This window comes from Ascoidea rubescens, assembly GCF_001661345.1.
Source record: "Ascoidea rubescens DSM 1968 unplaced genomic scaffold ASCRUscaffold_7, whole genome shotgun sequence".
NCBI lineage: Eukaryota > Fungi > Ascomycota > Saccharomycetes > Ascoideales > Ascoideaceae > Ascoidea > Ascoidea rubescens.
The window spans coordinates 854,789-876,750 of NW_017962919.1; the positions used below are offsets into that span (position 1 = coordinate 854,789).

Below are 21,962 nucleotides of genomic sequence, written 5' to 3' on the forward strand. Positions count from 1 at the left end.
AAATGTTAATGTTAAAATACCAACCAATGACTTTGATTAATAGTAAAAGCTGAATTTATATGGAAGGTTGTATTTGAATTGAATTCCTTTTTTGAGCACTTGATAAATTCAAACTGTTGAGTTGCTGAGAATTAGGAGATATAATTTGAGATTTAGGTCTTCTTCTTCTCGATTTTCTTTTTCTTCTTTTTTGTTGAGCTTGAGAAGAATTTCCGGCGATACTACCAGTTTGACTTTGAGCATCATTATCAGAATCTAAGTCGTCATTGTTATTAAAATTACCAATGTTATTATTATTGATTGGAGATTGGTTAGGGGTGTTGTAAGTGTTCAAAACTGGAGTGAAGGGGATATTGATGGGTGAATGTAATTTTTTATTGAATTTTTTGTAAGATGTCGAGGAATTTGGGTTTGGGTTTGAATTCAATTGATTTGAAGGATTTGAGGGATTTGAAGAGATCGAGGAAATAGTTTGATTTGAGAGATTAAATTGATTTAATGAATGATTGAAATCGATAGAATGGTTTGAAGAAGTTAATTGGGTTAGAGAGGCGTTTAAATCATCTAAATTATTCGAAGATTGGTCTAAAAAACCCAAGTTATTTAGACTGTTGTTTAAATCATCCATTTGATCATTTGATTTGTTAAGGTTACTGTTGTTATTTTTTATAATATCGATTTCATCAATATTATCAATATTATTGTTAATATTGTTAATATTGTTAATATTGTTATTATTATTATTATTATTATTATTATTATTATTATTATTATTATTATTATTATTATTATACGAATTTAATTCGTTTAAATCAGCAAAATCATTTATATTAAAAGAATTTGTGAGTATTTGAGATAAAGAAGGAATATCTAAAGATAATTTTAATTTAATTTGATTAAAAATTAAATTGCACTGGTTTAGAAAATGATCGGAATTATTATTAAAATTTTGAGAATAGTTTAATAATGTCTTTAAAGAATTGATAATTTTATTGAATTTTGTATTATAAAGTAAAATCAATTGATTATAATTTTTTTCTAATGAGCTGAAATTTTGGATTAAGTTATTGTCTATATTGGAATTATTTGTATTAAAGTTATTTACAAATGAATTAAATTGATTATTTAAATTTTTAAATTGAGATAAATAATAATTTTTAATCTCCTTTTGCGAGGATAAAATTGTGTCATAAGCTAATTTCAATCTTTGAATCTCAGACAAGTTAAATTTTTCGTTATTTAATAAATTTTTATTTTTGATTTCAAGATTCTTCAAATTGAATTTATAATCATCATTTGATATCAAGGACAAAGATAATTTTTTCTCTAGATCTTGAATTCTTCTTTGTTTTCTATCCAAAAGGGCATTAATAATTTGGTTTTCATGTTTTGTATTAGCTAATTGGTCAATAACATTGTTGTAATTTTTCTTGATGTTATCATAGTTTTTCTTCAAATCGTCGTGATTAGATTTGGACAATCTTAATTCATTCTTCAACTCGTCGATGGTCGATTGCAAATTGTCAATCACTTTTGATGTACCTGTACCTCTTTTGTTCATGGAAAAATTTGAGCTGTTAAGCTTAATTGGGCTCGATCTGGTAGAATTTGAATTATCTTTGCTGTCCATAGCCAAAACTCACTTGCAATCTCTCAAAGAGCCAATATCTTGCTTTATTTGTTGATGAACAGTTCTCAGCTTGCCAACAAACTGATAACTTCTACAAATCGTCCACGTCCAAACAAGAAAAAGGAAAACAACGCAAGAAAAAAATTTGCTGGCCCAAACGTCCCAAATACAAGGGGGAGCACTGCAGGAAACCACAGCGCGCAGAGCGGATCCACGCGCTTGCGGTGCAGCAGCAGAGGGCCGGCCTGCTTCTAGTATATGCTTTTTCAAATCAGACAATTTCTGGCGGGACCGCAGGTTTCAGCGGCGGTTGACCGACAATCCGAGCGCCGTTTCGAGCTCGCCGAGCATTTTTAGCGCGTAGAATCGCTTTACGTCACTCGGAAGCTCGCCGGTGTGCGGGTTGCTTGTCGCAAAAAGCCGCTCGAACTTCTTCAAGATGACCCGTCCGTCGTCGTAGAGCTTCAAGTCCTTGTTTCCGTAAATGTCCTTTCCAATCTTTGAGTAGAATCTCTCTTCCAAGTCTCTCCAGAAGATGTTCAAGCTGATTGAGGGTAATTTGTACCCATTGCTCACGACTCTGGTGCTGTGCAACCACATTCGGGGCAAAAATAGTATATCTCCGGCTTTCAATACCTCCACATACTCAACTAGCTTCAAGTTATCTGCCCTGTTGACTAGTTCATTGCCGATGCTTTCATCGAATATGTCATCAATCAACGAGCTGGAAGACCCAATCGGAAAGTTTAAATGCTTTATATCCTTTGAATTGAAGATCTTAACCTCTTTGGTTCCAATGATCTGACAGAGAAGGTTTGCTGTCACATCGTAGTGCAACCATATCTTGCTTCCGACTGATGTTATTCGAATTATCGATGAAAACTGTTTATTCTTGTAGATATCCTCAAAGATTTTGGGAACCTGAAAATCATCACTGATCTCTTTATAATCTTCTTGAAATATGGTCTTTTTAGCCATTGGTTTATCGAAACTCAATGATCTCAAATAGTATTTTTTCTCTTGTTTGCTATCTTTGCTGAAAACATTATCAATAAACTCACCAAACTTGACAGTTTTATAGTTGAAGTTTTTCTTATTGAAATTTAAACTGTCATCACAACTTTCATGGACTATCACTTTTTTATCTCTTCCAATTTTTTCAATCAAATATTCACCTCTTCTCCAATTCTTGATACTGTCTCCTAAATTACAATATTCAAATATCACTGGCTTATTATCTTCCAATATCCTTTCCCATTTATCCTCTGTTAAATCTTTAATATTCATTCTCCTTATTTGTCTTTTATAATCGCTATTAGTCCCGCTATTATTTTTGTTATTTAAATTATTTAAACCATTTCTTTGCATAATCTTTTTCTTATCTTCTTTGTTATTATCGCTTTTTTTAATCTTTGTAGTATCAACAGAGTTTCTCTCAATCTTAATATTATTAAAAAATTCAACATTTGTAATAGCTTCATCCTTGATTTTAATTAATTCATGTTCTTCATCATTCTCGTTATAATTCTTATTACTTTCTTCGGGTTTGCTATCAATTATTAAAATGTCATTCCAAATTGATCCAAATGAAAAACAAACACCACCTCCTAATAGACATACTTTGTATCTTTCATTGAATTCAAGTAAATTAAATCCAATTAATAAAGGCATCTTATTCCATATCTTTTCATCAATTTTTATAAAATTAATCTTAACCTGATTCCCGGTTTCAATCTCAATCTCAATCTCAATTATTGAATTGTATTGATCCAACAAATAACAGTCGCTAACTCCTCCAATCAATAACAAAGTTTCCTTGTCATTAGCATTTTTGTTATTGCCAAAACTTTTTCTCAGTATTAATTGACCACCATATCTATTAAATAACCTATCTTCTCCGAGGTTTCTCAATTCAATTTTATTTTTATTTAAATCAACTTTAAATGAATAAAAACTAGATTCTATTCTATTATTAGAATTCATGCCACCAATTATATATCCGGTTTTGCTGTTTTCATTATAGTGCAAACAGCTTGAAATTATATTTTCAATATTAATGTTAAAATCCATTTCTTGCCATTCATCTTCTGAAATATTATATCTTAAAAATAAGGAATTATTTGAACTAAAATTTCCCCCAAATAAGATTAAAGTGTTTTTATTGATTAAAAAAGTTGAATGCCTAAATCTGGAATTTGGAATTGACTTTAATTTTTTCCAATTAAATAAACTATTTTTATCTTTAGTTAATAACCAACAATCATCTAAATAATTATTTGGTGAAGTTCTACCCCCTGTTAAAATCAAGTTATTATTATCAATGTTAGTTATTGAATGACACATTCTTTCAATTGGAAATAAACCTTTATCATTTGGATTTTTTAATATAATCAAATCTGTATCCCTTGTTGATTTTGTTAAATTTGTTGATAATAACATTGAATTATTTAATCTAGTTGATTGAAATCCACTATTTAAAAAGATTTGATTTGAGATCTTACAGGAGGACATAAATTTTCTTTGTAAATTATTTGAATTGGATTTTTGAATAAATAAATTTAAATTTGAAAATGATTTATTATTTAATAAATTGCTTGATAAACTGTTTTCAATGACTTTTTGATAATTGAAATTATCATTAAAAATATTAATTTGATCATTATTAAAATGTAAAATAAAATAATGTTGAGCAAATAGATAAAATTCTTCCCATTCATCAAATGGTTCAATTTGGTTAATTTTTAATTTAATATTTTTATCTAAGATTTGGTTGTAATAGTTCAATAAATCATTAATTTCAATATTAAATTTCCTGTTGTTATTTATAGTGTTATATAAATGTAAAAATCTATTAACTTGATCATTTAAATTATGATAACCATTAGATATATCTGAGATTGAATTTATTGGACTACCTAAATTATTGAAATGATTTAACATTTTTTTAGCGAATGGATGATTAAAACCTGAAGGCAAGATTTGTTCTAATAAAAGAAAATGATTATTATAAATATTGTTGTTAAAGTTTATTGAAACTTTAATAATTTTATCAGATTGAATGGGATCCATATATGCGATTGCAACTTCTGATAAAAAAATATTAATAAATTTTTTATTTTGATTAATATTTAATGCATTTAACTGATTAAAAATGGAGGATAAAGTATTTTTATAAGAAATGGAATCATTTAAATCAGATGCAACAGATAAATAGGAATTTGATTGTAATAAAATATTGGGATTAATTAAAATGTTATCATTATCATTATTATTATCGTTATTATTTTTTATGATATTTAATAAATCAACAGAATTTTTAATGATTGAAACTTTTCTTTCAATTAAATCTTTATAGTCGATATCAATAAACAATAAATCATTTTTATCGGTATTATTTAAAAGATTATTGTTGTTAATCAATTCAAAGGGTAAAGGATCAAATCCACAGCCTAGATTGATTATTATAAATTTAAGATCATGATTATTGTTTAAATTATTTTTAATTGAGCTATCAATAATTGACAAGATTGAGTTTTTGATAGCGAGCATTCTCAATAAATAGCCTCTATTGATGATTGGGGATCTTCTCTGAGGTTTCTTAACAAAGTATCTAAAATAATCATTTTTGGTGCTTCTTTTATTCTTTCTATTGATAATATTATTTTCACCATTACCATTACCATTACCATTGTCATTACCATTGTCATTGCAATTAGATGGTGAATATAATACTGACGAGTATAACCTCTCTACAGATCTTTTTGAGACAATCGAAGAATTATTTGTTCCTTGAATCAATAAATCTAAAAATTTCTGTTTTTCCTGCCTTTTCTGAATTTTCTGAGTTTTCTGGATTGAAAGCAGCTCATCTTCCAACTTCATTTTCATTCAAATACACCAAATACACCAAAACCAACAAAAAAGAATTCACAATCAACAGCAAAAAAAAAAAAATACACAGACACGGATTCAATGCATATAACTGCTGAATAATGTATATATTATACACATAAGCATTTAATTACATTTGCAGATATACGCATATTCAAACAGTATTAAGCATGGTTGTGAGCACTGTTGTGACTGCTTTTTGTTGCGTACCCATAATTACGCTGAATCACAGGGCTGCATTGCAGATACTTTCCGATGCGTTCGGCCTTAACTATGTAGCTCAGAGCCGCGCTCTGTCGGAAAGTGCGTTTTTTTTTCAGTTGACAATCACAGCTCTGTGGGATTCATTTCAATTTATCCAATATCAACATCTCAGAAAAAATATCCACATCACAATCACTATCACGATCAGTACTGAGTTGATTTAATATATCATAATATAATCAAACCAAATAATAGAAATGGCAGGTGTTTCAGTTAGGTAGGTTCTTTTTTCCATTTATCTTATGCCAGAATTGTAGGTTTAAATGATTTGTCAATGGTTCTTATCTTTTATTATTCAAGTAAATGGAACCAATATCTTTTAAAATCAATGGAATTCACAGAAATTGGAGCTAATATTTATGATTTGTACTTATATATTTTTGAAAAAAATCATAAACCAATACTTCAACATAAATTTTCTAAAATGCACAAGATAAAAATTACTTTAAAAATTGATACTTTTATCACCCTAATACAATATGAACAATTTATTGAAAAAATCAACGAAATTATATAAAAATTAACTTGGATCTCTAAAATTCTATATTTTCACATTCATAATTAACCTTATACATTGAATTATGATATTCCAAAAAATCGGTATAAATAACTAAAAAAGTAAAAAACACTTCTATAATATAAACTGGTATAAATAAATTTTTAAAAGATAAAAGTAATTAATAATATTCAAATTTTAAACTAATTGAAAGAAAAATTAACTGGAATTTTATTAAAAAATTGCACATAATATACTAGTTTCAGAGTTTTTAATTAAAACACCATTTTCAAGATACTCTGAGATTATCATTCAATTAAAAATAAATATTATTAGCAATCTATTAAAGTAATCATCTTATTTAATAAAATTTGATAAATTTAAAATGTATTAGACCACTACTTTAATCAAATATAAAGATCAAGTAACAATAAAGAACTTTTTTTTTCAAAGATAGTGTTTTTTTAAATAAAATAATATTGATATTGTTATAATTTTTAATTTTGTTTGAATTTAATTTACTATGCTTTAATAATATTAAGATTGTGCAAAATTAACAAATCATCTACAATTCCAAGGCAATTTGACGTCTTATTTCCTTTTTTGTGCCAATTACTAACTAATTTGTATTTTCATTTTTTATAGGGATGTTCCAGCTCAAAGCTTCATTAATGCTTATGCTCAATTTTTACAACGTCAAGGTAAATTAGAAGTCCCAGGTTACGTTGATTTAGTCAAAACCTCATGTGGTAACCAATTACCTCCACAAGAAGCTGAAACTTGGTTCTACAAACGTGCTGCCTCAGCTGCTAGACACATTTACTTAAGAAAACATGTTGGTGTTGGTAAATTAAACAAATTATACGGTGGTGCCATTAACCGTGGTGCCAAACCATCAAAACATCAAGATGCTTCTGGCTCAATCAACAGAAAAGTTTTACAAAGTTTAGAAAAAATTGGTGTTGTTGAATTATCTCCAAAAGGTGGAAGACAAATATCAGAAAATGGCCAAAGAGATTTAGACCGTATTGCTGCCCAAACCTTAGAAGAAGAAGAAGAATCTGATGAAGAATAATTCTTTCAAGTCTTTTAATTTACTCAGTAATCGTTTAATAAACTAGGAATTGTAAAATTTATTTAATTTTTCTGTCATATTTCTATCCATAAATTCAATTTGTTTTATAATTGATTTTCTGTAGTTTTTAATGTACTTTAAATAAAAGAAAAAAGCCCAGCCAGGGGCTGCACCTGTAAAATAAACCTTTTCGCTCTTCAACTTTTCAATAAAACAACTACCATCAAAGCACCAAAAGCACCAAAAGCAGCACGTGTGTTTTGAAATTTTTCAAATGCCTTTTTTTCAGCTGTTTTTGTTTCCAAAAGGGTCTTCATCCATCAACAGCTACCGAGTTTGGTTCTGAAATAACAGAGGTTCAGCACACAATGTCCAAAGATTATTTGATTCTATTGGCCCAATCGAATCCTAATTTCAGAATAGCTGAGTTGGAATCGTTGGCTGATTTATACAATATACCTCAAATTGATTTCAGCAGCCATTCTGAAGCTCATCCATTTTTGAAAATTAAATTAGACAATGATGAGCAGGCTAAGAGATTAATCAAAAGAACCATTTTGACAAGAGGAATTTTTGAACTTTACGCTGAAGGAAAAAATTTAACTGAATTGCACAACAATCTCAAGATTTTCCTTAAAACAAATCCAAATATTTTGAGTGAATATAGAGATTCGTCTTTTAAATTTGATGTAATTGGCTATAAAGGGAATAAGTCGTTGAAAAAACAAATTGAAATGATTGAAACGTTTCAATATTTAGAATTAAATGGGAAAATCGATTTGAAAAATCCAGAAGAAATATTTACAATAATTGAAAACTATGATCGTATTGATTTAGTGAATCAAAAAACTGAAGATAAAAAGGAAAATTTTGAGCTTTTCAATAAAAAAGTTGAAAATTCAAGTTATTATTTTGGGAGACAAGTTCAATTAAGTTTAAGGACATCAAATATATTGAAAAAATATGATTTGAAAACAAGAAAGTATATTGGTACAACCACTTTTGAGAGTGAATTATCATTAGTTTCATCAAATATTGCCCAAGTTAGTAAGAATAAGTTGGTTTATGATCCATTTGTTGGGACTGGAAGTTTGTTATTAACATCTGCTAATTTTGGTGGAATAACAATTGGATCAGATATTGATGTTAGAACATTGAATGGGAATAAAGAGAAAGGGATCAATATAGGTTCTAATTTTGAGCAATTGAATATAAATTTACAATTTCTTGATGTTTTGGCTATGGATTTTACACATCATTGTTTAAGCCAAAATTTCAAAATAGATACAATAGTATGCGATCCACCATATGGGGTTCGAGAGGGATTAAAAGTATTAGGCACAAACCGACCCAAAAGATTTGAAGGCAAAGAAAATATAATAATTGATGGGGAAAAATCATTTTTGAGAAAGGATTATGTTCAGCCCAAAAAAGCGTTTGAATTAGAAAAATTGTTGGATGAGTTGTTAGAGTTTTCGAGTAAAAAATTGAATAAAAATGGTAGACTATGTTTTTGGATGCCAACAGTAAACGAAGTTAAAAACGAGGAACATGTAATACCAAGACATTGCGAATTGGAGTTGATATATAATATGGAACAAAAATTCAATAAGTGGTCAAGGAGGTTGTTAGTTTATGTTAAAAGAGATTTAAACGAATATAAGGGAGAAACAATTAAGCTTAATGAGGTTCATAAAAGTTATTTTCGTGAAAGGTATTTCAATGGATTTAAGAGTATTGAAGATACAATCAAATAAAATAAGTGTTAAGTGCTATAAAGAAAAACATTTTTTTATATATTAGTGTATAAAGGATAGTTGAACTAACAACAAGAAAAAGGAAAATATTGTATCCTGTCTTTTTCTAAATCAATTGTATTATTAAATTTTTTATTGTTATTCTGATTGGATTTGATATTTTTCATAATTTCGGAGGTGCTTTTATTGGATGTGTTATTAGAATTATTGTGAATATTATATTTGTTATTTGTGACTATGGTAGATATTAGAGTTCTAAATAGCAGTTTAGCGTCATCGAGATAAATAGCACTAACTTCATAATAGCCATAAATCTTTATATTGACCTTTTCATTTAGATAATTGGCAAAAACTTTTAAATCATCGTAGGAAACTTGTCTTTTTGATTCTTCATTTCTAACAGAATCTCTTTTGTTACCGACAATGAAATAGATAGTGTCGTTGTGATTGTTATTGTAATTTATGCATTCATTAATCCAGAGATTTTTAAGGTCTAAAAAGGATTTTTTGTTTGTAATATCATAGATCAATAATATTCCATTTGAATGTTTATATAAGGACGGAATTATTGTTCTGTATCTTTCTTGACCAGCAGTATCCCACATAATGATTTTGAATAGTTTGTTATCAACGTTGCACAATTTGATTTTCAAGTCAATTCCAATGGTAGTTGATAGTTGATTGATGTTGTTATTATCGGAGTTTAGATCAGCACTATCTCGCCTGGATTTTAGTTGCCTGTTTCTAATGGTATTGTCGCAGTATTTAAGCAACAAAGCAGATTTTCCAACAGCAGTAGAGCCAATCAATAGTATCTTCAAGACCGGAATATCTTGGTCAGTTTCAGTGTTATGGTCGATTAAGATGGAGCTTCTGACGTTGTGCTCAACAGAGGTGGATGTGGCAATGGAGTTCAAGGGATTCTGAATCAACATGATGGGGGACGAAGAGGAAGTAGACTAGTGCTATGATTTTCTGCTACCATATATCTGATGTGTTGTATCTTGTGTTATATCCTGTGGTATCTTTTGTCTGTTATCTGTTATCTTTTACTGTTATCTTTTATCTGCTTCCATCTGCTGTTGGGGGAAATGTCACAAAAAGCGAGCACAGAACGCGTGTTCGATTCCCGCCTGAAACACCTTTCTCCAGCCAAACAACTCTGCTTCTTCTGCTTCTTCTGCCGTTTCTGCTTCTTCTGCTGCTCTATAAAGGAAACACAAGGTCTGTTCGGAGCACCCATTTCTCTCCCTGGTGCACTCTTTCGGCCTCGTGTAAAAGACAGTCGTCTCCATGCTTGTGAAACAACGCCATGCCCTTCTTGGGATGGACGTTGATGCAGCTGCTGCTATTTTCTGGGTCGTAGAACATGGTGCCTCCTCCCCTGATTTCCTCGTCGCCTGTGAGGTAGATCAACAACGTCCACTTGGTCTTGCCCTTGACTTTGCTCTTCTCGCTGTCGAGAACACTGCATTTGACTGACTCGTCATAGTGCTTTTCGAAAAACTGGTTTTTGCTGTATCTGTAGATTCGAATCTGGGGGTTGAATCCTATTGATCCCTTGAAAAACTCTGTCATTTCACTCTCATTGTTATTTCCCATCTCAACATCGTGTTCTTCGACTATTTTCTTCAAATAGCCATATAGTTTACCACTCAACTGATAGCTGTGGTCTAATACGATTCTATCGTTGTTTCTCCTTGCGTAGTTTTTATTCTTAACAAGTGGCGTGGTCAAAAACTTCAATCTTTCATTAATCGAGAGAATTATCTCATCGCAATACTCCTTTATAAAAAAGTTTTCTATTATGACAATCTGAGAAGGCGAAATCACATATTTAAATTTGTATTTATTGATATTGAAATAACTATTATCTTTCATTCGAGTTCTCAAAAACTTATCAACATTTGAAGGAAATTCATACCCATCTTTGCTGGTATTATTGCTGGTATTATTGCTATTGTTGCCAACGTCGTTAGTGGTGTTTCTGCTGCTCGTCTTGCCGCTCTTGCTCTTGCTTTTGCTTTTGGTAGCCTTGATTACTTTGTTGCCTTTGCCCATTTTCCAATACTCATCGAATACCAATTATTCGCTAATAGGCAGTCGTAAACACATATTCACTAACAGCTACCCAATCTTTTTTCTCCAGCTGTGTCGGATTTCGAAACCCAAAAAATAGTCCGGACTCGAACTTACGAAAGCTCAAACTTGATACGAGTCCGACCTTAGATTCCGGACACGAACTTGGCCAACTTAAGCTACAAATTTTCTAAGATATAATCAAAATTATTTCCACAAAATAAAAATTGCAATAGACATGAAAAATACCTTGTTTATTATTGGGAATGTGGTCAGATTGTTAAACTAGTTTATTTGAAAAGAATCTTACAAGTCATTATTACAAAAGTGGCCAATATATCAATATATCAATATAACAAAGAATAATTGCACAAATATCCATCACACAATCGGAGTTTTGAAACAGCATTAATATGCTATGTGTATAAAAAGCTTGATTGTGCAGGAAAATTAAAAAACTAACTGCACTAATATACAGCTGATGCAGCTCATAACCCGAGATTTACCTTCTAGGTGCCTGGTTTCTTTTCTTTCTCCGGTATTGGTTTTTCTGTTTTAAAACTATTTTTGTTTTGAAAAGCATCTTAATTCAAAAATATAAATTTGTATACAGATGTTGGGGTTTTCATCCAATAAAGACGCAAAATTTTGGTGCGTTTCTGTCATACAAATTCAAGGCTTAAATAAAGATTACTGTTGTTGAAAGTGTTTTAACAGTCATATTCTAGTCAATCAATTGTTACTTTATTTAGCTTATTTTCACAAACTAGATAAACCAAATACAAATGACATTCATTGAACCTCAATTCAAATTATTGTTTTCAAAAGCCGTAAATATAATAGAAAATAAAGACAGGGTAATTATTTTTCACATCTAAAATTTTCTATCTTTCGGCTTTGAAAATTCTTCTCAATCAACAGTCAAACCAAAAATAAAACGTTATCGTTTCTGATGGGCATAAAAAGACCATTGAAATTGGGGTCATCTGAAAATGACAATACCAACAATAAAAGATCAAAGAAGTTTCATATAGACTATCAATCAGCAAGTCCTGAATTTTCAGATGGAATTCTCAATGTGCCAGACTTTATCAAATCTCGAGAGTTTGAAATAAAATCTTTAGAAACAAAGAATTTCCATAAAAGTAGAAGAGTGTTTCAAAAATTGCCTAGGAAACTTAGAAGAAGAACAGCTTCTTATAATGTGAAAAGAATCCCTAAAAGGCTTCGGAATAAGGCAATCAGAGAAATGCTTTCTTCCTCTTCATTTGTTGATAATAATATAATTCTAAACAAAAAAAATAAAAAAAATAAATACAACGCAAAGGACATTTACAAGCTAAAAATGCTAAAGAATTTACTAAAATTGTCTTCAAAGTTGAACCTCATGAAAATTTTACCCAATTATGAACAGGCTACAGATCAAAAATTTAATATAAATATCAGACAAAGAATAAAATTAATTAAAAAGCAGATCTGTGAAGCTCAGCTATTAAAATCTAAAAATTCAGACCAAACAAATGATCAAAAAATTTCAAATTTCAAGATTATCAATAACAAGATTGGATCCTATGATAACACTGGTATAAATACATTAGCCAATAAACCTGTCGGTAAGATAAAATACACGAAAAGACAAAAAAAATATTCTTGGTTAACAACTCATATTTGGCATGCCAAAAGATCTCATATGATTAAAAGATGGGGCTTTAACATACCATTAAAACCAACTCAAAAATCTTATCGCTTAACACACAGAAACTTTTTAACTCATGGTTCAATTTGTTGGGATACTTCATATTTTTCTTCACTAATTATTGAATCTGATATTAATAATTTCAAACAATTAAAAAAGCTAGTAAAACTAATTACCAATAATATGAATAAACCTTTGAATTCTTCCGTGGTTAATGGCAAAAAATTTTGGGAAGGAAACTTGTATATTTTCCATAATAACAATGTCAAAACGTTGGAAATTTTTACTCAAGGGATAATTTATTGGCATAAAATGAATGATTCCTATAAAATATTAATCAGAATTCATCCATCAACATACGAAGAGTATTTCAATTATTTAAAAGAATTATCAAACAATAAAACAATATTTGCTGTTAATAAACATAAAAATGAAAATGAAAATGAAAATGAAAATTCATTATTTAAATTTTATGATTGTAGATATTCTTTAGGCAGTATTGAAATTGCAGGACCATCTTCATTTAAGAATCTTGTTTCTATATTACATTTAAATGATACAAACCTAAATAAAAATTGGAATGAATTTTCATCAATTTCATCATTAAGAAGTTTACCAGAAAATTCAATAATATCAGTATTAGTAGAAAATCCGGGATTATATTCAAGACCTGTAAAACCTAAAAATATAAAATTTGATGAAAATCGCTTAATTGATTTAATGTTATCATTAAATTCATTCAATGATGATAATGATAATGATAATGACAATAATAATAATAATGATGATAATAATGATAATAATGATGATAATACTAAAAATAGTATCAATGAAATTAATAAAGTTAATACAAGTCAAGCAAATCTAAATTCTAGAAAAGTGATTGAGAAACTTTTATCAATAGAGGGCAGAACAAATAGTTACAATAATCAGCCATCAATCAAAGAATTATCACAACGTCGAAAAAATTTGAAACCCGGAATGATTAAAATACCAAACAATGAAAAGGATCCTATGATTCCAATATTGATATTAAATAGTAATTCTAATAAAGTTAGTTTTAGTAAATTAATTTTGATTGCACCATGGTATTGGATATTACCAATTTGGATAAAATTGAATAAAATCACTGAAGTAGAACATTCGGGGTATTTAGGAATTGAGCAAATCAATTTTGAAAACAACAAATTAAATTTTCCTGATGATTATCCATTTTGTTTAAAGGGCTTTGTTGAAAATGAGATTAAAGAAATCGAAAATCATAAAAAATGGAAGAAAAGAGATAAGAATCATCAAATCAATTATGATGAATTAATAATTAATAAAAGTCATGATCATTTTAATTATAAAATTAAAGGAGAGGTTGGATCTCCATTTAAATGCGATTGGAGATTTTTACAAGTTTTAAAAATATGTAAAAGGATGTTATTTAACAATAAGAAATTGATCAATGATAATAACAATAGTAATAATAATAAAGTCACAAGCGATTGGGATTATAATTATTTTAGAAAGATTAATAATTCAAATGACATTTGGGAATTCATTAAAGATATTAAAGTATTGGATGAAGAGAAATTGTTAAGAAAAGAGAAATTAGTAAATCCGATTAGATATTTAAATAAATCAAACATAAGTGATATTGGGGCTGATGTAAACAAATTTAATGATATAATTGATAAACAGATGGATATTATTAATAAACAAAATTCAAATCATAACAATATTAATATGTGTGTTGATAATGATAGCAATAAGGAAGAAACGAAAAAAAATAAAACTCAGAGAAAGTTGAATAAAGAAAATGATAAATATGAAAAATTGATAAATTTGAAACTATTAGTCAAGCCAATCAAGTTTGAGATAAAGTTGAGGGGCATGATCAAAGATAATGCAAGAATTTACAAGATTAGCAACGATGATGACTATCAAAAATATTTGGATCATATTAAGGGAAACAACTTGAAAAGCAATGGGTTTATTCAACATAACAGTATAAATTTACCTCAAGAAACAGCGCCTTCGTTTATGAATTTGATTGGATATGTCACAAAGTCGACATATAATTTGAAAGAAGGCAAGTGCACTGGAATCGGATACATTGATGGTGAATTTTACCTCAATGAGCACAAAAAAACAAAAAAAAATCAGCAGTATCAGTTATTGCTCTTGATCAGAAATGTTGGAAGTGTTAAGACACGTATTGCCAGCTGGAAAGAAATTCCAATATAATAACTAATCTCTTCAATGTTAAGTTTTCCAGTATTTAATGAATTTTTCTAGTTGAATTGGGTAATATTCATCTAAAAGGTTTATTGCTAGTTCAAAAATGAAAATGAAAATGAAAATGAAAGAGATGGAAGATGGAAAGGCAAAAGCAAAAGTGAATGTGGAATTCACGAGTTTTCAAGATTTGCACAATACTTGAAAACTGTATAATTATAAACTATATACACCGAACCAAACATCTATACACCCATTTGTTTTCTTTTTATTCTACAATTTAGACAAGATACCATCTTTTATCGACACCAATCCCTCTTGAACAATATACGCAATTAGCTTCCCATCACTGCGATATATCTGACCTGTAACCAAACTTAGCCCATTGGATGACTTTGGAGAATCTACCACAAACACCATCCACTCGTCGCACCGGTAGTCTGATTCGTGGTCCAAATCCATGTTGAAGTATATGCTGTGGTCCATCGACACTGAAAACAGCGACGAGTAGAGCTTCCTATCAGATAGTGGCATCACACACAATAGAAAAAACGCATCTGATAGATACGACACTCCAATTTGATTGAACTCACAATGGTTCTGTATTCTGGGCTTGACCCTAATCCAATAATACATTTTCCTTAAATACACAGCCAAAGATGGCCTGAATAGCAGCGCCCTCATCTTGTAGCTGTTTCTGTGCTTTTTGTCCCTTTTGTTCTTCAATGACCCATCTTCAACATCGTCAACATTGTCAACATCGTCAAAATACTCTCTTGGAAACCTCACCTCAAGAGGATCGCTCTCAAACGACTTTCTGATTCTCGCATCAAAATCGATGTCCTGGACAGATATGCACTCGTCCACCTCTGCGATTCCATCCAAGTCAAGCATTGGCTGGTACTTTAGCTGTGGTCCTAGGCTGGACATTGATCCCTGTGGATTGCCCACATTCTTGAACGATATGATGCTTATGAATATCACTGCTCCATTCTGGTACGCTTTGACCTCTCTGGTGACGAAGTTCCTGCCATCTCGGATTCTCTCAACTCTGAATTGCAAGTCTATGGATGAATCGCCACCAAGCACAAACGTGTTGTGGATGCTGTGCTGCTTGAAATCGCTGGTGCCTGTTTGGACGTTGACTGGCAAAGTTCTGGCAGCTGAAAGCAACGATTTGGCAATCAATGTGCCACCAAAGATGCCCCTGTTGGCCCCAGGAACATGGAGATAGCCATTGCTCTTGAAGTGGTTGTTTCCTTGGGCAACCACTGAGAGCTGTGTCTCGAGAGTCGACTTCATTTTGTGGATGTGGGCAAAGCAGCGAGGAAAGCAACAAGCAAAGGCGATAAGCAAAAGCGATAAGCAAAAGCGATAGAATCAACTTCCATTGGTGACTTTCGGAAGATAGTTAGAGGCATCCGCAGCTGTGGCTCCTGCAGCCGATGGCAGCTCCAACAATGCTGTTTTTCCGGCCAAGCTCTTCGTGTTCGGGAAAATCCCATTGAGATCCTGGCTCACTCTTTTGGTGCTTTTACAGCAAATGAAGTGGATATCATGACCAATGCTTTGTGTAAATATCGTCGGTTATCACAAGTGATTGCGTTGGTGTGTGGTGCTACTCAAATAACAGCTACAAAAACAAACTATATAGAACTCGGACTAAACTCCCATCAGAAACACCCACTTTAACTGCCCTATTACTCCACAGGCTTGTTTCATCATTTGTAGAGCTGCTGGAATCCGTGGGTATTACTGAGGATGAGCTGCTAGTAGACGACGAAATAGTGGATGATAAAGTAGTACTTGACAAAGTAGTGGATAATGATCGTGTAGAGCTGGACGAAATTGTTTCAATGATTGACAGAATAGTACTGTTTGACGAAGAATCGCGTTTATAAATTTTTATCTCAACGCAGTCATCGTCAGTGTTTTCTAATTCAATTGTGTAGTTTGATGATTTTCCATGATCATAACATGCATAAAAGCTCGAGGAACCGTTGTTAAGCAAATATCCATCTTCATCAAAACTGAAATTTTGCGATTTCATATCACTAACACTGCTAGTAAAAGTAGCAGTTGCTTGTATTCGAGCCATAGGAGTATCTTCTTCCCGGAAAGGTAAAGTAATTTGATTAGCTTCAGTATTATAGTATAGTTGTTCTGGGTCATTTGTAACCAAAAGTCTATCATCGCCAGTACGAATTCCCTTCTCGTCAATCTCTGGAACAGAGGGAGCTTCTACTTGCAAATAAATAGATTCCACGCTGCTTGAAATGGAATGTAAGCTAAATGAAAAAACAATAAACAAAAACAATAAAATAAAGCTCATGATTCTTCTTTATCGGTAACTTTAACCAGCAACTTATAAACACTGTTTGATTTTGACAAAAATCTTCAGATATATTGAGATCTATTGTCAAATAATTCGTTATATAAGTTGAGGCTGAAGAAAAATATAAAGATATTATGGCGGAAAGTTAACCTGCATTGTTACGTCTTCAGAATTGTTTATTGTGAACACAACACCCAAAAATAGAAATTCAAAAAGACAACAGGAAATTGTTCTTTCACAGTGGCATTATATCTTATACAGGTGCAAAATCATTGGAATATCATCGCTAAAAGAACGAAGAGCAAATGCTCTTTGCAAATCAAAACAATGGAAGCAGCGTTGCTTGTAGATACATTAAAGCTTTCTGAGCTCTCCAATGAATTTGAGCTGGAGAGACAGTGTTGAGGACAGTAAGGAACTTGAGGCACTACTCAAGAAGCTTGTCAGTTTCCAGGATGTTGAAATTTAGATAAGCCTTGGTGATTGCCTTATATTATAGTAGATTTGCAAATTCTCGTCCTCATAAACTGATTCCAGCTCATTACAACGAACCAGCAATTGATTCGTCTGTGAAGAAAGGCAAGACCCAGCCCATCGAGCTTTTGGCGGTTAGGAGGCTCTTTCCTAATGGAGCTTCTGCAGCACATCCCTTTCCTTGCTGTCAATTGGGCGTCGAAAAGGACTCCTGAATAAATGTACCACCAATTGTACCAGCCTATACGTCCGCATCCGCCACACCCATGACTCATGCAGAATCACGTGCAGAAAGCGTACACGCATGTGATGCATGCCGGGGCCAACGCACTCCTGCGCTCCGTTGCACGTGCCGTATCCGCGGCCGGTGTTATCTTGCTTTTTGTCCCAGGTCCTACGTTTGAGAGTGCTTCACAGCTTCTTCCTCTTTTGCACACAACGTTGCTTCCTCTTCTTCCTCTGGGTCTCCAGCACAAAATGTATCCCACCAACGTCTCCAACAATGTGCTATCTGTAACCAACACAGCATCCTCTCAGGCGTCTTCCCAGGTCCAAAACTACTCTCAAACTCCCTCCCATCCCACTTTTATTTCCAATTTCATTACTAATTCTGGCTCCAACTCTAACAACTCTAACAACTCTAACAACTCCAATACCCTAAATAACTTGTCTGCTTTGAGCAATCCAAACAAAACAGTCAACTCAAACAACTTAGCCAATTCAAGAACCCCAAACAACACAAATTCAAAGGTGAATGGCCTGAATCATGCTCATAATGCCTATCTCGAAAAGTACAATTTGATAATAGATAGGTTATCTGATAAGTACATGACTTGGGAAATTTACTGGGATATTCCTTCCTCTTATTTCAGTGATTCGACTATCATCAACAACAAGCTAATTGATCCCTTGGTATTAAGACAGAATCATGATGTCTTCAAATTAATATTAATTCAATTTCCCTTCTTTAAAAATTTAAATAATTTTACTAAAAAGATGAAACTCGGCTTTATCAAATTAACTCCTTTAAATAAAAGCTTGATTCTGAAATTTCCTTTTCAATTTAATGATTTAAATGTTTTCATTGACAGTTTTTTCAATCCCTTTGTTAACTACGTCAATTTCTTAAACAAATCTCTAATCGTTCCCATAATTAACATAATCCACAATATCTCAAAGCCCTTTATTGATATCAAATTCTTTTTGGATTATTTCATTACCGTATCAAATCAATCAACAAAATATTGGTCTGCCATCTTAAGAAAATTTATCGAAATCCAATTTTACATAAATCTAGGAAACTTTTTTATAAATGATTCAATTAATAATCCAAACATTTATAACTCTATTTTCAAGAAATTCTTTGACTGGATAAAAACTTTATCAATCGATAGGTCAAATTTCATAATTTCAACTGATTTCTTGAATAATTTCTTAAAAGACCCTCTCCAATTCTTATCCCACAATTTAAAAATCTTGAAAAATTTCCAGAAAATTTATCCCTCTTTTCAAAATTTCTCCCAAACTTTAAAAAATTATTCCTATGTCTATAATACAATTTTGAAATTTAATAAATTCTATCAAACTAATGCTATGATTAAAATCTTAAACTGGAGATTCAATCAATCCGACATTGTCTCTTTTCAAAATTTCCAAAATTTTTATTTAAATGTAATATTAGCTTACACGAATAATGACCTATCAACTTCTATCCATCTAGTCTTATTTTCAAATTACTTATTCATAACAAAATTCAATCATGATACATTCACCTTCATTCCTCTACAATCTCCAATTCCTCTAAAAAATCTAATCATTAAAAGATATGTCAATATTAATCTTTTATCAAATAACAATGCAATTATCAACAATAATATCTTGAATTTAAATCTATCTAAAATTGGCTTTATAAATACTTCAATTAAACAAAATCCAAACAGGTACAGAAATTCCGTAAATGAATTTATCTGCTATATTGAAGACTATAATTTCGAATTCCAAAAATTTTTAGATTGGGATTTCTTATTATCCAATTCTATTCAAATTAATATAAATAATAACATAAATATCAAAAATATCTTTCCTAGCAATTCTTTAGATCTTGATATCGATTCAGACACAGATTTCTCTGACATTTTACAAAATTTGATTTCAATTAATTGGAGATCTTTTTTTTATCCTATAAATTCAGAAAAAAAATGCGATGACTTGGATATTGAAACCCAAAATCAACAATCTCTTCTCTATGAAATCATTAAACGACAATTTTCTTTTTTTTACTACATAAGAATCTTTATCGACGATGGATGCCAATATTGTGATGATGAAGATGAATCAGGCAATATCTTTTATCCATTTAAAATAGATTTCTTCTTGGATAATTGTTTCGAAAATTTAAATTCCCTTTTTTTTACTTCATTTAAAGAAAAATTGATCGTACCTTTATTTAAATTGCTTTATCAGTCAAAAGGCTCCATTTTAAACGATTTGGCAATTTTATCAATCTTAAAAAACTGGCTACTTATATCCTTTAAAATCTGGAATAAAATTTTAATCAAATACTCAAAGGTCTCTCTCTTCTTAAAATGTGCAAATTTAATTATCTTCAATAGTATCGAATCTAAAAACCTAGACTTCCTAGAGAGATACTTGGAATGGTTCAAAGGAATGGAAGAATATTTAATCTCAAACTCAATTATTGATTATGATTTTTTTCAAAATGAAGGCACAATTAATAAATCGGAATTTAGAGGCTTTCCAATAAAACCTTATCATCACATTAATAACAATTTAAATCTATTAAACGATTTGTTAAAATCTTATAATACAGTTCAAGATTTTAATAATCAAATTCAGGACCAAACAGACAATTCTAAGGATGTTAATATGCCTAACAATGAAAACAATGAAAATAATGAAAATAATAATGAAAATAATAATGAATTAAAAATAAAAAGTTGCGAAGAATTAATTGATTCAATTACCAAAGCAGATAGTAATTTATCAACTTTAAACCAATCTTTGGAAGCTAATTTTCTTTTAAAATATTTGGATATTAATATTAATAACAAAAATATATTAGAATTGAAACTAGAATCTATAATTAAGGGAAAAATGGCAAGCACGGAATATCCTTATGACTTTAAACAAACAGAAGTGATTTATTATCTAAAAGATAACATCATGACATTTGAAGACCAAGTTTTTATCTTCATTTTAAACAAATACTTGATAGTTTGCAAAATTTTAAAACTAAAAAATGACTCAGATCCAATAAACGAGTATGAAAACTATGAAGGCGCACATTTTAGTGTTACCGATGATATTGATTATGATAGTGATGTGAACATAAGTGACGAAATGGATATTGAAATGGAAAATGGCATAAAAACAGAAAGAAATTATGATATGGTCAATAATAAAGACTTTGATACAAAAAATATAAATGACTATCATAATGAACATAAAAATGATACTCAGAAACTTGATGAATATGCTTATTTCAAATTATTTGAAAAATTTCAAATAGTTGCGTTAAATGACTTGAAAATTAAAAAATACTCCACTTTTAAGAATCAGTCTCATATATTAACAAACATTGAAATAATTGATAAAAGCAAACATAATGAAAATGATAACACAATGATGGATAGCCAGAATAATTCTCCTGTTAATACTAATAATACAAATAGAAAAAATTCCATTGAGAAAACAGAGGGGAATTTTTATACCATAATAGATAACGCAAATATATTTGACAGGTTTTTATAAGTAAAAACTGAAACTTTTTTAATATCATCTTTTTGTTTCAATTTCATTTATATTTTAATTTTAATTTTAATTTTTATTCTCATTTTTGTGGTTTTATTCTCATTTTATTTTAATTCATTCTTTATTTTTTATTCCAACATTTTTTTTCATTTATTCATTCATGTAATCGTGAATTATTTTTTATTTTAGTCATCTTTTTTTTTATTAGTTTTTTTTTTCAGGGGGTTGATAAATTTATAGAAAAAAACTTAATTTACTCAATGAGATGTAA

At 30.3% G+C, this 21,962-nt stretch overlaps 10 protein-coding genes across 10 annotated transcripts; 4 read left to right on the forward strand and 6 right to left on the reverse strand.

The window, feature by feature from the left end:
* Nucleotides 1-55: 55 nt before the first annotated feature.
* On the reverse strand, nucleotides 56-1,630 carry ASCRUDRAFT_70722 (uncharacterized protein; the record flags this gene model as incomplete). Its single annotated transcript, XM_020191829.1, has 1 exon — nucleotides 56-1,630. The coding sequence occupies one exon, from the start codon at nucleotides 1,628-1,630 to the stop codon at nucleotides 56-58; it is 1,575 nt and encodes a 524-aa protein (XP_020047169.1).
* A 1,551-nt stretch (nucleotides 1,631-3,181) lies between these two features.
* On the reverse strand, nucleotides 3,182-5,512 carry PPM2 (tRNA methyltransferase PPM2; the record flags this gene model as incomplete). Its single annotated transcript, XM_020190621.1, has 2 exons — nucleotides 3,182-5,272; nucleotides 5,363-5,512. Coding segments are annotated over 2 exons (2,241 nt in total), but the record flags the coding sequence as incomplete, so codon positions are not given.
* Nucleotides 5,513-5,872: 360 nt separating this feature from the next.
* ASCRUDRAFT_76222 (40S ribosomal protein eS19) lies at nucleotides 5,873-7,563 on the forward strand. The gene is made up of 2 exons (XM_020193382.1): nucleotides 5,873-6,002; nucleotides 6,927-7,563. Exons 1-2 carry the CDS (start codon nucleotides 5,983-5,985, stop codon nucleotides 7,354-7,356), a joined length of 450 nt encoding a protein of 149 aa, XP_020047171.1. The 5' UTR covers nucleotides 5,873-5,982; the 3' UTR covers nucleotides 7,357-7,563.
* A 140-nt stretch (nucleotides 7,564-7,703) lies between these two features.
* On the forward strand, nucleotides 7,704-9,413 carry TRM11 (tRNA (guanine-N2-)-methyltransferase). The gene has a single exon (XM_020193383.1). The coding sequence runs from the start codon at nucleotides 7,725-7,727 to the stop codon at nucleotides 9,111-9,113; it is 1,389 nt and encodes a 462-aa protein (XP_020047172.1). The 5' UTR covers nucleotides 7,704-7,724; the 3' UTR covers nucleotides 9,114-9,413.
* A 41-nt stretch (nucleotides 9,414-9,454) lies between these two features.
* On the reverse strand, nucleotides 9,455-9,937 carry ASCRUDRAFT_20256 (Rab family GTPase; the record flags this gene model as incomplete). Its single annotated transcript, XM_020189628.1, has 1 exon — nucleotides 9,455-9,937. A coding segment is annotated over one exon (483 nt), but the record flags the coding sequence as incomplete, so codon positions are not given.
* Nucleotides 9,824-11,286, reverse strand: ASCRUDRAFT_76225 (uncharacterized protein). The gene has a single exon (XM_020193384.1). The coding sequence runs from the start codon at nucleotides 11,172-11,174 to the stop codon at nucleotides 10,320-10,322; it is 855 nt and encodes a 284-aa protein (XP_020047174.1). The 5' UTR covers nucleotides 11,175-11,286; the 3' UTR covers nucleotides 9,824-10,319.
* An 845-nt stretch (nucleotides 11,287-12,131) lies between these two features.
* Nucleotides 12,132-15,288, forward strand: POP1 (ribonuclease P/MRP protein subunit POP1). The gene has a single exon (XM_020193385.1). The coding sequence runs from the start codon at nucleotides 12,145-12,147 to the stop codon at nucleotides 15,118-15,120; it is 2,976 nt and encodes a 991-aa protein (XP_020047175.1). The 5' UTR covers nucleotides 12,132-12,144; the 3' UTR covers nucleotides 15,121-15,288.
* Nucleotides 15,192-16,543, reverse strand: ASCRUDRAFT_76227 (Thioesterase/thiol ester dehydrase-isomerase). The gene has a single exon (XM_020193386.1). The coding sequence runs from the start codon at nucleotides 16,411-16,413 to the stop codon at nucleotides 15,385-15,387; it is 1,029 nt and encodes a 342-aa protein (XP_020047176.1). The 5' UTR covers nucleotides 16,414-16,543; the 3' UTR covers nucleotides 15,192-15,384.
* Nucleotides 16,544-16,549: 6 nt separating this feature from the next.
* ASCRUDRAFT_76228 (uncharacterized protein) lies at nucleotides 16,550-17,773 on the reverse strand. The gene has a single exon (XM_020193387.1). The coding sequence runs from the start codon at nucleotides 17,441-17,443 to the stop codon at nucleotides 16,745-16,747; it is 699 nt and encodes a 232-aa protein (XP_020047177.1). The 5' UTR covers nucleotides 17,444-17,773; the 3' UTR covers nucleotides 16,550-16,744.
* Nucleotides 17,774-18,092: 319 nt separating this feature from the next.
* On the forward strand, nucleotides 18,093-21,839 carry ASCRUDRAFT_151007 (uncharacterized protein). Its single transcript, XM_020189289.1, has one exon. The coding sequence runs from the start codon at nucleotides 18,194-18,196 to the stop codon at nucleotides 21,689-21,691; it is 3,498 nt and encodes a 1,165-aa protein (XP_020047178.1). The 5' UTR covers nucleotides 18,093-18,193; the 3' UTR covers nucleotides 21,692-21,839.
* Nucleotides 21,840-21,962: the final 123 nt, after the last annotated feature.